This window comes from Mchenga conophoros, linkage group LG6 (assembly GCF_057382185.1).
Source record: "Mchenga conophoros isolate Kocher_MC1m ecotype Shallow Benthic linkage group LG6, M_conophoros_male_GT1.1, whole genome shotgun sequence".
Taxonomy (NCBI): Eukaryota; Metazoa; Chordata; class Actinopteri; order Cichliformes; family Cichlidae; genus Mchenga; species Mchenga conophoros.
In genome coordinates, this window is record NC_140531.1 from 12,644,225 (window position 1) to 12,661,229 (window position 17,005).

At 41.0% G+C, this 17,005-nt stretch overlaps 1 protein-coding gene across 2 annotated transcripts; it reads right to left on the reverse strand.

The window, feature by feature from the left end:
* Positions 1-2,394: 2,394 nt before the first annotated feature.
* On the reverse strand, positions 2,395-17,005 carry LOC146572231 (hsp90 co-chaperone Cdc37-like). Of its 2 annotated transcripts, none has more exons than XM_085276260.1 (8): positions 16,788-17,005; positions 13,257-13,553; positions 13,071-13,176; positions 5,040-5,155; positions 4,832-4,954; positions 4,564-4,746; positions 3,294-3,365; positions 2,395-3,175 (listed from the first exon to the last, which is right to left on the reverse strand). In XM_085276260.1, exons 1-8 carry the CDS (start codon positions 16,893-16,895, stop codon positions 3,071-3,073), a joined length of 1,110 nt encoding a protein of 369 aa, XP_085132386.1. In that variant the 5' UTR covers positions 16,896-17,005; the 3' UTR covers positions 2,395-3,070. The 2 variants fall into 2 exon arrangements, with proteins under 2 accessions (XP_085132386.1, XP_085132387.1); XM_085276261.1 differs by having other exon boundaries at positions 16,739-16,930.

Sequence of the window (17,005 nt, forward strand, 5' to 3'; positions counted from 1 at the left end):
TCCCACGCCTCTTTGCTATTTTTACAGCCATTCAAGGGCATGCAGCACAGTTCTCAATACACTGTTTCTGTATCTTTTGTATTTATTTAATTTTCAACCAAGGTTTATTTATAAAGCACCAGCCAACAAACAGCCGCTTTATATTGTAAGGTACAATATTATATCATAAGATTGTTATAGTACGCATAAGCAATCACACTTTATAGTCTGAATACACTCTACCCTTCTGCACAGTACTTGCTTTGTTTATTTAATTTTTCTTGTGCATATTATTTTTCTATTTTTGTTTATTTAAGTTATGTATTGGTGTGAAAGGAGCCCACATAACCACTGTGTTTTACAGCATATATGGCAATAAACGTCTTATAGATAGATAGATAGATAGATAGATAGATAGATAGATAGATAGATAGATAGATAGATAGATAGATAGATAGATAGATAGATAGATAGATAGATAGATAGATAGATAGATAGATAGATAGATAGGTAGGTTTCCAGGGGTCATCACAATGCATGGTATTCAATGCCTTTTGTTCTAGGACAAATTAAGGCAGCAAATTCACACGTGAGAAGCAGGAAGGAGAAACACTGAGCCAGTGTTTTAGTTTTTCAGACAGACACTGATACTCACAGAAACTGTGAATAGAATAGCTTGAGCAGATACTAAACCTGTGCTGCCTTTTGTCATTGAGAGAGGATCTGATTTGTTAGCATTACAGCCAAATAATAATAGAAATTGTCCACGCACACACACACACACACACAAACATTTTTTTTTCCATGACGCTGCCTTGCTGTTCTGTTATTCTCCCATCAGCTTTTATAGGCATTATCTAGATTTGATTCCTCCCCAGGACCTGCACTGATTGTTCCCTATTTGCAAAAGTGACAGCGCAAAGACGCTTTGCCTCGAAAAAATTGATTTAGAATGCTAAATCAAACCCACCAATTAATTATGAAGGAGAGCGAGAGAGAGAGAGCGGCCCAGCAATTCATTATGCAAGTGGCAGGGAGCGAGAGAGAGAGAGAGAGAGAGAGAGAGAGAGAGAGAGAGAGAGAGAGAGAGAGAGAGAGAGAGCGGCCCAGCAATTCATTATGCAAGTGGCAGGGAGCGAGAGAGAGAGAGAGCGAGAGAGAGCACTTAGAGAAAAATAAATGGACAGTAGTTAAGCTCAGTTTATTGTAAGAGAGACTTCCAGGGACAAATACAGCATAAGAAACTCCAGAGTAGACACAAGCAGCAAAACCCGAGCTGAAATGTCAGTTTGTCAAAAAAGAGAAAATGATCTGAATGGGCTGGAGACTTTATTCAACATTTTAATGACTAAAACATCAAATCGTTGATCAAGCAAACTGTTTACTTAATATATGTCCAAAGCGGCAATGTTGTGTTCAGCTTTGTGATCATAAATAAAAACAGTTGCCAGTTTTAGTCTGAAATGTCCGCACCTAACCACAAAAGCCCACAAAAACCAGCAATAAACTGATAATGTTTCCACAGATTTTCAGGCGCTCAATCTGAATTGTTTCAAACATAGCTGAATAAGAGCCAGCATATTTGGCAACTTACTTATAATATGGTGTATTATGGTATAAGGTGCATCATACCAATGATACACTGTCATAAAAACAAGCATATATGCATAAAATATTGTGTCTTGTGTCCGTCACTGTAAACTGGAAAAATCATAGTAGTAGCAAGATAAACTTACACCAGCTTAAACACGTTCTAGTAAACTTTTCTTTATTTTTAAAGTGATTTTTTTCTATTTTTCTTGTTTCAGTGTGTCCACCTGATGTCACTTTGGGTGGGGTGTGGGATAACAGTGAAGCATCAAAGTGCCCTCTGTCATGCTATGAAGGGTATTACACAAGCTGCGATAGACTGTGTGAAGTAAAGATGGAGAAAGAGGATTAAAAACAAAGATGTTGGATTCATGTCACTGAGTTAGCACAGATGGCTGCTGATGTTCTCAAGAACTATAAAGCCCTAAACTTAAATTTATCTGTATTAAAATTTCATATGATGTCATCAGTGCATAATAAGCCTGCTCACTGTTAAACGTCTTTCTTTAAATTCAAAGCAGCACACTTTTTTATGACCTAAACTCAATACTTGTTGAGCTTGAGTAACATATAGTGTAACTTCCTTTTCAGTCACTGGAATAAATCTATAAAATGTGTGTTTGTACAGGATCTTTCTTTTTGCTTTATTCATTTAACTTGTGCCTTTAGCTTGATATTTAAATTCAAATTTAATCCAGTCCAATGGTGCTTCACTGGCACGACAGTTTATCAAAGCTATGTTGCCAAAACATAAAAAAATTTAATGAAGTTTCGCAAGAATAAAAATAAATAAATAAATCAAAATAATGCAACAATCGACACATCTATTAATGAATTAACTTTATTTCAAGTTAACTAAATAATAAAGATTATATGCATGTGTCCAGCTCATTCTCTGTTGATATATTATTTAACAGTTACATCTTTAATGAACTTAAGATTCAACAATCACAAAAAAGCTGTCGACCACACCGCCTCGGCCATCTTTCCCCAAATACGACTTTAGGTGGCGCTGTTGACCACAATGGGACAACAGACACAACCAAGCAGAAAAAACTGCTCTTTACGCCTGACATGGACGGTGACATGAAGCGTTCATACTGAGAGAGAAGAGTGTTTTTATAAGCTGCAGAGAAACGTGACCCAGCTACAACTGTGAAACTAAAAGTACATCCTGAGTAACTATAGAGTTTCAAAACATAGATTGTATTAACATGTTTGAGAGAACTGGCTTTTTAAAGATGATTAACAGCAGGGATAAATCTGTCAATACTGTCAGTAACAATAATAAGAACTGATTCATAAAAATACTTCTTTAAAACTAACCTTCAAATACTCCTTTATTAAAAAATATACAATGCACATTTCACAGTATATGTATATGCAGTTAATTGACTAGATTTAGTTTAACATGGAGACATTTAAAAACTAAGCAGCCAGAAACAACACTTATATAACAACACACAGTCGGTACACTGACTAGGTTTATAATAAAGTATTATTAATCCTCTTCCTGGTCCCCATCTTCCTCCCCATCCTCATCCCCTCTGGAATCAGGGACCCACAATCCAGAGTCAATACACCTCTTCAGGTGGTATTTTCCTTCCTATAGACAGAAAAAACATGGTGACAACAGTTTGAGACAGCAAGAACAAACACAGAAACTTTCTGATCAGGCCGCTTTTAATGACTATAAATTATTTTAGGCAGAGACACACACACACCTCAGGGTCCAGCTTGCTCATAGCTTCTTGCAGCATCTGAATGTTCTTCTCATGAAAGCTCCTCTTTACCTCCTATGAGACAATAAATTCATCACTCTTCTCCTTTTATATTAATATGAACTTGCTTTCTTGAACAGAAGGAAACGTTAGCGTAACTTATTTGAAGCACATATGTAAACCTGCTAGTGTTTACCTTGCACTGCACACACGTCTGACAGGTGGAGTCCACTCTGCTGACCTTTATTCTACCGACTCACCTGATTATCCAAATGGCAACACGATCACTTGCACAAACTACACGATTATCAAAGTAACAAGGCTTTTCTTTTTTATGGCATGAGATGAGAGGGACTTTTAATGACCTTTCAGTCTTTGAAAAGAAACCTTGGCTGTGAAACACAACGTCAGTGAAGCTAAAGTAAAGGTGCATAAACAATCCATCCAATGAGAACGCCGGAACAATACATGCAAGTTAAGATTACCAACTAAGTCCCCCCGAATAACATTATATAATGTTGTGTGAGTTCAAAGTAGAATCACTTATCAAGGTTAGGTTTAATGCTGAAGTCTGTTTGATTTAAAAAGAACAAAAAACAAAACGAGTAAGAGAAGAATATTCCAACAACAGGACTGTAATTATCTATAAAAAACATAAACTGCATGGATAATTAGGCCTTTACTTTATGACTACAACAGGGTTAGCATGTGTCAAGTGTAGCATGAAGGAGGAGGAGCTCGTCTTTGTTGTGTGAATGTGTTAAATTTTAAATAGTTAAGGAGAAGCTATATTCTCTAAATATATCTACGTTTAAGAAGACTGCATCGTCCATCCTTCAAAAGCCTGTTATTTCTTCTTCCACTTCCTAGCCACTCCTCACTGGATAATTACAGCTTCTCTGAGCTAATTTGTAGTTTTGACTTTTCTGGGCTTTTAGCTTCACCTGGTATACCAAAACAAAGCGTCTGAGCTACTGTGTACAGTTAGGACACTTTAACAATGTTTAAAAGTTGAGGCAATTTAACAACAAGACAGTGAGGTGTTTAGCTGCAGTGTGCGATTGCATAAAATGTTGCAGAAGCTTACAGTGTGTGTAGGAACCTTTGACTTTCTAAACACGCCCCATGAATTATTCTGAAAAACAAAGAGAGTGTGCTACAAACTCTGGGATACGAAAACAGAGAGCAAGGAAAGAGACTGGGGGCGGGAAGTTTGCATGAAAAACTGCTGTTCCAAAACTCTCTCCAGAGTGTGTCTGCATGTATGGCCTACCTTTGGTAGCGATTCATAGACCTCTACAGGGTCCAAACAACCTGGGCCCAGTCTCTTCTGTATTTCCTCCTCCTCCAACTCTTTCACAGCATTCTCCATACGAGTCTGTGCAGAACTGCGGACCCGCTCCTTTAGCATCTCCAGCTCATGCTCAAATGCATCTTGGTACGACTTATCTAGAGTCTGACATGGACATGCACGCATATGACAATGACTGAATTCTCTTGAGCATAGCGACTGCACAGTAAGGCATGTTTAAGTAGCATACCTTGATCTTTGAGAAGAACTGTCTGAAGCAGCCTCTTGGGTCAACTTTCAGCGTCCGAGCCAAATCCAAGATGAACTGCATGACGATGGCTTGGTGGGCCACCTGCTCCATCAGGGCGTGTTTCTGCAAGCATATTGAGAGTTTTGAAGGCTCTACCTGCCTGAATTTCAACCTCAACACGCACTCACACGCTCCTCACTGCACTCACCTCATCTATCTCATACTCGATACAGATGACAGCAAGGTAATTAGCAGTCTCTTCGCACACCAGGTGCGGGTGGTCTGACAGATACTGCTGACTGTCATCCCAGCGCCGCAGCATCCCTGGAAGACGCCATCGTATTGAGCATTATGCTGAGCACAAGCACATCTCCAGAAGTTATATGATTGAAAAAAGAATGGAAATAGAGATCAGCTTCAATATTTTTAGATCTTACAAAATGAGATCTTGGACTTCTTTTCATTGCTTTGTCAGTTCTCAGGAAAATTCTTCTCACCCACTGTCACCACCATTAAAATGCTCTTTCCCCTTTATTTTAGCCAGCTTCCTTTTGAATAGCTGCTCTCATAAACATAGCAGCTGGTTATTTCTTCTGCTCACACAGCCACTATTGTGCTCTTAATAAACAGTATTGGGATATCCGCTGCCAGTGACATCAGGAGCAAGAGTATGAAAAATGTTCAGAGCAGCGTAAAGCCTGAGCTTTTTTTCCTATGCTAACTTCATTGTTTGAAACTTTGTCCATGTTTATTATGAATACCCACTACAGTAACAGTGTATACTGTGTATAACAGTGTGTATAAGGACTTACAAAGCAAACACTTTGTAAGTCCTTTGCTTTCAGTTACTGAAATACTGGCTCCAGTTGCGAAATCACTGCTGTTCTTGGTACTCAACTCATCCCTTTTTTAGAAATATTTGACTGCTTACACAACCCATTTTAAGGGGAACTCCATTAAGTCTGTGACAACAATAATAATTATTAACATTAATATGGGCTGATAAGATAAGTCATAAAAATCAACAGCTTCTAAGATAGGAAAAGGGGAATCTTTTTAAGAAAGTGTGTGGACACACTAAATTTTACTCTTTATCCGTTTCTATGTGACGCAGTTAAAAACATACTCCCTCTGTTAGAGTGAATTGTTAAATGATTGTCATTTTTATGTTTACCATTTGTACATTGTTTTAACTATGATGAAAGAAATTCTCTAGAATTAGCGGGGCTTGTGGAAACACAGACCCAACACCCTCCTTCTCCATGACCCCTCCCCAGTTTGTTTAGTTTCAGAAGAACTCTGGCACACAAAAGCTGAAGGCATTTAATCAGCAGGCAATCTGAGCGAGTGGAAGTCCCTTCAGGATATACTGGGTGTGGTCCTGTTAATGTCACTCCAAGCATAATTTTACAAACAGGAAATCCACACTTAAAAAAATTTAATTGGAAAGAGGAAAGAGGTTAAAGATATTTAACCAGCTTAAAAAACTACAGGCAGATGTTGTTTTATTACAAGAAACTCACAGACCTGTCACAGGTTTAAACTAACTTCAAACACCTGAGTTTCCTAACGTGTTTGCAGCCTGTTATAATTCTAGACAACGGGGAGTAGCAATTTTAATACATAAAAATGTTAATTTTACAGTACTCGATACAGTTATAGATCCAGAGGGTAGATTTCTAATTATTAATCTATCAATATTGAACAAAAAACTATGTATTGAAAGTATATATGGTCCAAATGTTGATGAACCCTCATTCTTCCACGGATTTTTTAGTACACTCTCTGATCACCTCGATTGCACACTCATTCTTGGCGGTGACCTCAACCTTGGACTAAATGAAGACATGGATAGGCTCAACACAACAGGAACTCAGCGCAATTGTCAATCCACAAATATAATCAAACAGTATATGAGCGACTTTGGCCTTCGCGATGCATGGCGCTCCCTTCACCCCAACAGTAAGGAATATACTTTTTTCTCGCATGTTCATCACTCTTACTCTCGTCTGGATTATTTTCTGGTCAGCAGCTCACTGCTGTGTGACATTTCAGACACTGAGATTCATCCTATAGCTATCAGCGATCATGCTCCTGTATCTTTAACACTAATGCACAAGAATAATACTACGCCAAGTAAAAACTGGAGATTTAATACATCATTGCTTAAAGATGAAGACTTTATTAAATATTTTAAAAAGGAATGGACTTCATATTTAGACTTTAATGACACTCCCGGAATATCTGCTTCTGTTCTATGGGAAGCAGGGAAAGCTGTGATGAGAGGTAAAATAATTTCTTTCTCATCACATAAAAAGAAAGAAGAAAACAAAAATATTCAGGAATTAGAAAAAACCATCAAATCACTAGAAGAAGCCTACGCGTGCGACCAAGATCAGGAAACATTGAACAAAATACGCAAGACAAAATTAGAATTAAATGAAACTATTAATAAAAAAACACAATTCCTTATACAAAGACTTCGCTTGCAGAATTTTGAACACAGTAACAAATCAGGTCGATTTCTAGCTAACCAGTTAAAAATAAATAAAGAAAAAACAACTATATGTGCTGCTAAAGATTTATCCGGGAACACAATATATGACCCTGGAAGAATAAACAACATTTTTAGGGATTTCTATGAAACTTTATACTCACCACAAATAAACCCATCTAAAAATGAAATTGATCTGTTTCTTGACAACGTAACTCTTCCAAAATTACTAGACAGTCAAGCAATGGAACTGGATTCGCCACTGACGCCAAGTGAACTCCAGGAAGCCCTGATAAGTATGCCCAATAATAAGGCTCCAGGTCCAGACGGCTTCCCTGCAGAATTCTACAAAGAATTCTGGACAATTCTGGCACCAGTATTCCACGGAATGTTGCAGGAAATCGAGGAAAATGGCAGACTACCACCAAATATGAATTCTGCCAACATTAGTCTCCTGCTAAAACCAGGCAAAGACCCTTTATTTCCCTCAAGCTATCGTCCAGTTTCTCTTTTAAATGTAGACCTTAAAATAATCTGCAAAGCTCTCTCAAAGAGATTAGAGAAAATAACCCCCCTCTTAATTCATCCTGACCAAACTGGTTTCATAAAAGGTCGGCACTCCTCAACAAACACTCGTAGATTACTTAATTTAATTGACTACTCATACAATAAAAACATCGAAACCATAATATTATCTCTAGATGCAGAAAAAGCATTTGACAGAGTTAACTGGAAATTTTTATTCGCAACTTTACACAAATTTGGTTTTGGAAACTCTTTCATAAACTGGATAAGAATATTATACAATTCCCCAACAGCTCGTATCAGAACAAATGACCAGACATCCTCCAGCTTCTGTCTCCTGAGGGGCACCAGACAGGGATGCCCACTCTCCCCTTCACTTTTTGCAATTTTTATCGAACCTCTAGCAGCAGCATTTAGACAGGCTACAACAATTAAGGGCATAAAATGTAAGAACATAGAACATAAAATCAGTCTCTATGCGGATGATGGGTTGCTTTTTCTGCAAAACACACAAACCAACCTCTCTGAGGTAATTACTCTAATAAACTGGTTTTCAAGAGTTTCAGATTATTCAATTAACTGGCCAAAATCTACAGTTCTCCCCATTAACTGCTCCTGCCCCACTGCAATCCGGAAATATTAAATATTTAGGTATTAATGTTTCTCCTAAGCTTTCAGACTTAACTAAATTAAACCACATCCAACTTCTAAAGAAAGTAGAAGGCGATCTGACTAGATGGAAATCTTTACCCATATCACTCATGGGAAGGGTCGCCACTATAAAAATGATGATCTTGCCAAAAATAAATTACTTATTTTTGATGATCCCTAACAAACCATCACAAGATTGGTTCAGATCTCTGGATTCATATATTTCCAAATTCCTTTGGAAAGATAAACCCCTGCGTATCAGCTTAAAAACGCTACAAAGAACCAAGGATAGAGGAGGATTAGATCTGCCTAATTTTCACCAATACTTCTTAGCCAACAGGCTTCAGTTCATCTCAGAATGGTCAAAACATACCTTCTTAGATGAGCCCTGGCTAGATGTTGAACAGGCACTATGCAAGGATCTAGAGATTTCAGACCTACTATTTATTAGCTCAAACATCAAAAGACATGAATGCTTTAAAAGTATCAACATCAGCTTCTCTCTGACAGCATGGTGGGAGTTTCTAAAATTGACGGCATCTTCATTAATCCCATGCAAACGTACACCTATCTGGAATAACCCTGACATATTACAAAACAATAATATGATTAATTTCCCAAAATGGAGTTGTAAAGGAATTAAATACTTAGAACATATATTAGAGGGAACAGAATTTATTCCATTTGACAGACTAGTTGCACAATATGGGATCAACAAGAAAAGATTTTTAGAATATCAACAAATTAAATCCATAGTAAAAAAGAAATTTAACCTCAGTCAAGTTGAATTACAAACACCACCAAGTGCGGCACATTTCCTTACTCTTAAATCCCCCAAATTATTATCTAAAATATACAGAACACTTTCTAAATTAGATGAATCAATATCCCTTCCTATTGCAAAGTGGGAAGCAGATTTATCAGTCAGCTTAGACCAAAACTTCTGGTCTCAGGTATGCTTAAAAACCTTTAAATTGATTAAAAATCCCAGTCTACAATTAATACAATACAAAATACTACATAGAGTGCACTATACAGGTCATCGGATGTTCAAGATGGGGCTTGCTAATTTCTTGTTTTTGATTTATGTATGTTATGTTTTGTTTTACTTCATATGTTTATATGTTTCATATGTTGTTTGTTTAATTTAAGACAAAAAAAAATTAAATGAATGAGAGGTAAAACTTGAGGGGGTAGGGACAAATAAGTAAATACTTCAGCCTACTCCTTTTCAAACAAATAATGGAATGATATTTTGTAATGATTGTGAAGGCACATGTTTGAAATGTTTGAAATAAAAATGAACTGAACTGAACTGAACTGAAGATGGGCTTTACGTCTACCAACAACTGCTTACACTGCCAAACCAATTCACCGGACAATTAGATAATGTCACTTCAGATAAGAATATCGCCCATATGGTTTCCACTGCCCTATGCATAGCCAAGAAAACAGTCCTCATGAACTGGAAAAATAAAAATAATCTTAATTCTAACCAATATAGAAATTATCTATTAGATTACATTAGTCTTGACACAGCCTCTGCCACCACATCAGATCAATTGTTCTGGGCTCCTTTGATCAGCTCCATCACCTAGTGGGGGTGGGGGGTCATAGTTTGGTCCCGCCTTCACTGTTGTGATTGGTGTGGGGGTAGGGACAAGCTTAGGGCGTCGGGGGGTTCCCCGGAGGCATCTTCCTTGGGGGGCTCAACCCGGGGTAGCGGTCATTTCCGGTTGGGGGCTCTTTTGGCTCTCGGGTGACTGTTTCCTCGTGGCTGCGTGCAGCGGGGCTAGGGGAGGGTCTGTGCTGACGGACGTGGGTTACTGACCTGGTAGCCTGGCTGCCCCTGGGTGGGTCCGGGATGGGCGTGAGGTTCTGGGGGCGCTCCGTCTCTGGGCTGGGGCCCTGGCCGGGCCTCGGGGCCTTGGGTCCTGGTTTGTGTGTTGCCGGTGTTGTGGGCGGGTGGGTGCATGGGGGCCCATCCCTGGCGCAGGGTGCCGCCGGTGCGTCGAGCCACCTGGGGGGCTCTTCAACTGGTGGGGGAGATTGTCACACCTTGCAGGAGCTTTCCTCTCCTCAGGAACTCTCTGCAGGAGGGGGAGATACAGGAGAGGTGGAGGAAGATCTCAGCCTGGGCGTCTATTGTCTCATGTAGTCTGGAAGATGAGTGGATGGTGGGGTGGGTGCAGTTTTCTCTGTGGTGGGGCCGGGGGTCGCTGCTGCGCTGGGCCCCGGTCTGGATGGGCCTGGGCCCCCTTTCCCTGGCGGGTCGCGGAGTATGGGAGTGCCTACTGGGGTCAGCGGGGGAGCTGGCCCCAGGGAGGGGTCACCTGCCCCTCCCTTCCTTCCCTCCCCATCTCCAGCTGCCTCCCCCTTCCCGCTGCACCACAACCACCCACACATGCAGGGCCTTGGAGTAGGGGTATGTCACCAGGGTGCAGAGGAGGCTACCCCCCCCCCTCTGTCCCCTTCTGGCTGCCTCTGCCTCAATTTTATCCCACAACTTAGACATTCACATTACTCACACTCTCATTACACATACATATAGGATCTTGGGGGTGGGCACGATACACGGAGTCCAAATTACCATCAGGGTGTACACCTCACCCCTGGCGTCGTTGCCCACCTCTCAATTTTAAATACACGTAGACATTGAGGGCTAGCAGGAGGGACCATGCGCTTACCTGCTGCTCCTTGGCAGGTAGCTCCATGCCCTCCTGGGTTTTAATTGCACCTTAGAACACATATGCATCAACACTACAATGAGCGGGCGGAGGGAGGTTTGGAGTCTTCTCACACCCCCGTTCTCTGCGGCCTGCTGGAGCGGGGGGGCTAGGAGGAGTTGGCCGTCCGACTGCGGTCTGGAGTGTGGGGCCTCCCTGCTGCTGCGGAGTCGGGGCGGTCTGCCTCTCCCCACCGCAGGGAAAAGGGTAACACCACCTGGGTCTGGGTGCAGTAAGTGCATATGAGAGCATGAGGGTGGGAATGGATGTTTGTATCTGTGTGTGCCTGTATGTCTGTGTCTATATGTCAGGTTGGGTATCAGACGCCACCTCTCTGGGGACACCTCAGGCCCTCCAAGGTTTGGAGGCCTATCTCCACCCACCACCACTTCCCCTGCCAGTGGCGGACTCCCTCAGACATCGGTGCGTTAGTGGTTCTTTGTGTGTGGGGGTGGGCGTCCGGGTACACACCGGCTCACTCCTTGACGGCCGCTTATCGGGGCCTGGAGCCTGGGGCTCGCTCGGGCCACTTCGGAGGTGGGGTGCCCCCGGCCTCTCGGCCTGGGGCTCGGTCACATAGGCACAGCTGGCTGCCGGCGGAGCTCACGGGCGCGTCACTGCAACTCCCCCTGGCTTCTGCTCCGCGGCTGCTGAGTGAGCCCTCATCTGGGACTCTCCTCAGCTCTTTCTGGGACAGTGGCGCGGCTGCCCCTCTGTTGGTCTTCCTTGGTCTCTTGTGTTCTGGGGGCCTCTGGATGTCTGGAGTTTTGATCTCCTCCATACCTGCTTCATACCCTGGAGGATGGGGCTGTGGCCCCCCCACACTCCCTAGCAGATCGTTACATGGAGAAACCTTTGGAATGCAAGCATGCTGATCCACACAGGTATGCACACAGGCGTACACACGGGTATTCACAGACGCGGACTACAGCTTTCTTGGCTGCTGCCTCAAAGCACATTGTGCGCTGTCTATCTTGCGTGCTGCACAATATCGTTTATTATTTAGTATCTACTGCTAGCTAGTTTATTGTGATGGTGCCGTTTTTTTTTACTATGTTGCTCTTTGTTGTTTGCTTTCTCTTCTGTTTTTTTCTCCATACAGGTGACCGAGGTGTTTTTTTTTTTTTTTTCTTCCCCCCCTTCTCACCGTCTCTTCTCCCCTTTGGTTTTCTTTCTCTCCCTCTCTTTCTTTCATTCTTTCTCCCTGTCCTGTCCCGTTTGTAGCAACTGAATATAAAATAAATACATAATTCTAATAAAGGTCAATCAAATGGACCAATATGGCAAGGCCATGATGATCCACTTGGTAAAATAAATCCGCTTGGCATCTTTCTTGGCCTTAAGACAACAATTCTGATGGCTAAAGATCCAAACGGGACACAAAAAAAAAAAAAAAAAAAATTTTATTGGTTATATCCTGTTAGTAAACTGCAAGTAAAAGCTGTGTCGGTTTAGAGCAGGTCACATCCGGCTCTCTGTGATCTTAAGTGGGCCAGACCAGTAAACCATCCCCTTTTTTGTCACTGTAAAGAAGCTCACTCATTCAGTGTTTCTTATGAACATGCACCTTATGAACATGGAGCTATCAATCAGTAGAAACTGCACGTTACAACACATTTAACAACTTGTAGCTACAGGACTGTCCAGAGCCCATGATAAATTTAGTGTCTTTGAAACCTCTGGGACAATGAGTAAAAATGTATTTGTAGACTCCGAATGACACGTATTTTCCACCGGGTGGAGGAGGAGAGCAGTGGAAGAGAGCGAGATAAGGGAAGTAGTGAGGCAGAACATTGTGTGGGAGTATAGGGGGAAACACAACAAACACAACCAGCTCACTTACCAAAGAGTTTGATTTCTTTCCCATACTTCCTCAGAAAGTTCTTGTGGTTCCCCACCTTTTCCTCCCCAGTTTCCTCCTTTGATAAAGGCTTAAAATTCAGCACACTCTGCAAAGTAAGATAAGACAACATGTAAATCAGGAAACTGAAAATTTGACAAATCCTGCGGCCCAGATGGCCTGCGTTACCTTGCTGAAACCATCCTTGCTGATAGTGTCTACATTCCAGGGCAGCTTCTTCTCTTCTTTTTGGTGTTCTTCTAGCAATTTCTCAAAGGACTTCTCATCCTGTTTCAGTTTCTTTATTTCTGTCTGGACTTTTTTCAGCTCAGCCTCCCTCTCCTTATCCTCACCTCCTTCCCTCATTCTTTCTTCTAGGTATGCAAGTCGTCCCTGGGCTTCCTCTAATAGCCTCCTGCATTCTGCAAAGCTGGTTTCCAGGTCTTCCCCTCTGTGCTGAAACTCTACCATTTTCTCCAGCCGGCTCTGTTGTGGAGGTCCCGAGTGGACGGGAGCAAAGAGACAAAAGTAAAATAAGCATGAGGCAGAGACCGAGCTGAAAGCACAAGTGATTTAAAAGTGAAACAGGGACACCAAGACAAGAGCTATATGGACACTGTGTAGGGAGAAAACATACAATAAGTATATTTAAATAAGAAGTATCCTGTTTAATGTGTCAAATTTAATGTTGGCCCACTGTGAGTGTATGTAACCCAGAGAGCTGACACGCCTTTAATCGCTCAATCTCTGGCAGTTTTTTACTATACTTCAGACTGTTTGTTATCAAAGACAAATGATATCCTAATATGGTTACCTAGGGCATGTAGGTTTGGCAGTGAGACCATAAGCCCCACCCACCAGCTATTTAAACCTTCTGCTTTTAATGGTGCAGCCAATCAGATGAAATCTGACTTTAAAGCAAGGAAGTGGACGCAGTGAGGTGCTGTTTATGGTCAATGAGAAAATTTTTAATCTATGAATCATGTCAAGCTAGTCTTCCAAAGTCTAAGAATAAAAAGCTGAAGCTGAAAAAGGGCTTTGCAGGCCCACTTTAAAGATGGCATAATAGGAAAAAAGTACAAATGCAGTTCCCTGCATCAGGTACTGCTTTTCTGTAGTTTTAAAGAATTTTAATGAATTTAAAAACTACAGAAAAAATCAATACCTGATGTAGGAGAAAGATCAAAGGTCAATAAGTTTAAGTTGCCTCACAATATTTTCTCTGAGCCACAAAAAAGAAAGACTGAGCTGTGTTATAATAGATTATAGATTATATTATTCTTGACCACTTCTGGTGGTGAAGTGGTCAAGAATAATATCTGGTACTTCTGGTAGCGCACGACTGCATTTAAAAAGAAGAGCAAACGAGCATGTTTGTATGCTCTTTGACTGACCGCTGCCAAAAAGAATATCATTGAGATGACACGGCCGTGCTTTGGTTGCTACAGTTTTGGCTTTGACACGTTTCTTTTTAGTATATCTAACGTGATATCTGTAGTGCTTGTGTGTATGCACTGATGATTTGTTGTTGACCGTTATATTAAAGGTACTGTGTGCTAATAACAGGCTTAAAAGAACAGTGAAAAAAGTGCTGGGCTACTACTCTTTTCTTTATGTTTTGCTTCCAGGGGCCAGAGTTTCTTGTCCTTTTTAAAAGTGGTCTTGAGTAATAGCTCTTCAGGATTTCTTAAAGGTTTAAAGGATTTTCTTAGGACACTAACTGCTTTTTCACTCATTTGCAGTTCAGCTATCGGCTTCATTTTTCACCACGACACTGATCTCAAAAACACTGCCAGTGCAGTAAAAGCATACCTGAATAGAACAAAGGCACAGATTCAGACTTTTGCTCAACACTGCACATAGAAACAGCTGGATATATTTATAGCATCACATTATTTTGTTTTATTTCTCCCTGTGTGAATCTACCGTTAAGAGTTGTTATTGTGTCGAAGGTGGTGCTCTTCAACCAAGCTTTATCACCATGGTAACTCGTGTCCAACAGAACATAATATCTATGGAAACCTGTTGAGTGGTACTTTAGTACAAGGTTGTACTGCAGCCCAAACCTTACAGATGAACTGCATGTGCTTGGGTTTTTTTTTTTTTGGCAGCGCAAGCAGTGACATTAAAAATAAACAGCAGCACAGAGTGCACTGACTGCTGAAATGTTCTATTTACAGAAGCTGTGTTGCCATTTTTTTTTCACATATCTCATGTGTCTCCATGACATGTTCCTTCCTGACTGAAAAAGGTAGCACATGATTGGCTCAGCTTACGCAGAAGAATGAAATCTACAGAGCGACCAACAAGGTGACAAATAACCGCAATCATGAGACCTCAGAGCTTGTTTCACAGCCCTTTGGCCTCTTTTAGTTTTAAATGTGTTTGCAGTGCAGACGGGAAAACAAGGTCATTGAACTCCAACTGGAGTCTGAGTTCAACAGTCTCTGAACAAATTCTTGCCTTGACTTTTGGGAGCTTTATTGACACTGTGTAAGTGCATGAGTGAGTTTACATGATGTGGTCACATTTATACAGTCGCACAGTTCAAAAAATCTAACTGGAATTTTCTTCTCCACAGTTAACATTTCAAACACAGTGGTGTTAATGTAAAAACTTTCCCGTTATCCTGGAAAGTTTTTATGTTTCAAACTGTAAAGTGTTAAAAAAACAAACAGGTGACACAATAGGCAACAGAAGCCAGGGAAATACTGAAATGAAAGTTTCTCTAGAACCTTTCACTTTCTACGGTAACAATGAGATAAGCTTATCAGAGCCAGTTTCCACAGACAGACACAGTCTGACCAACAGTGTTACTGTAGCAAACGCACTTTAATCTTACTTACACAAACTCCTTTTTACCTTCTAACTAATGTCATTTAGATTAATTTTCTTCTCAAAATCCTGGCATGCGTTTCAAACTTAAAATGAAAATCAGAGAAGAAAAACTGCTGTCGAACATTAAACATGTGACATCTCTTCAGTGTACAATACACATTTTAGATGAGCATACTTTTAATGTGTTTACCATTAAAGAGATGAAGACTCTGAGAGTGCATTAGAAAGCTCAGGAAAAGCTCATCAAGCAGAGTGTAGGGGGGGACTGAAAGCTCCAGGAAAGCCTATTATTACTTTGGAGATCAGGAGCAGACATGCTACATGTTACATTTCCTGTTAAATGACACTGCAGGTTTCATTTGTATGTTTTGATCATTTAAAGTAAACTTTTAATCTCTTCTAGTGGTTCTTTTTTTGACTTTGGAAACATTTTTTGTTGTTGTTAATTTGGCAGTGGACTTCTCTTTAAGAGCTGTCTTCCTCTTTTAGTATTTTTTTTTTTTGCCTTCTTCCTTCAAATGCCTTGTTGTTTACCATGTTTCAGATGCTAAAGGATTTCAAGTAATTTCCCCTTTTAAAATAACCTGATGTTACCCAACAGCAAAGTATATGGAAACCCCCCAAAACTTTACAGAATTACCTCACTATCTCACACACAGCGTTGCTTTTTCTTTCTCTATCGGTGGCTGCCTTTACGAAACTAAAGGCTTAAAATAAGCCTGCAGCCGAATTGCGTATATCCGCTGTATATTTACACATAAGTAACACCGGCTGCTCAAACTGTCTACTCCCTCTCGGTTTGCTACTACAGGTTTACTAGTGGGAAGACTAACCAGGTGTAGCACTCCAAACTTCACGGCTAGCACTACTGTCACTGCTGACCCGGTGTCTCATTCTGAACAAGCTCGGAGTGTCCACGAACGGGCACGTGACATCTTCATCGTCTGACACGTAGATGTGGTCCCACACGCTGTAGTCGATACCGCTCATGCTGTCCCACTCCTATCAGTTATACTAAGAGGCAACTTCTGTGAGCCTACACCGACAAAACATCAGCCAAGCGAGCAAAGACGGAGTAGCGAAACAAGCTAAGAGGAGAA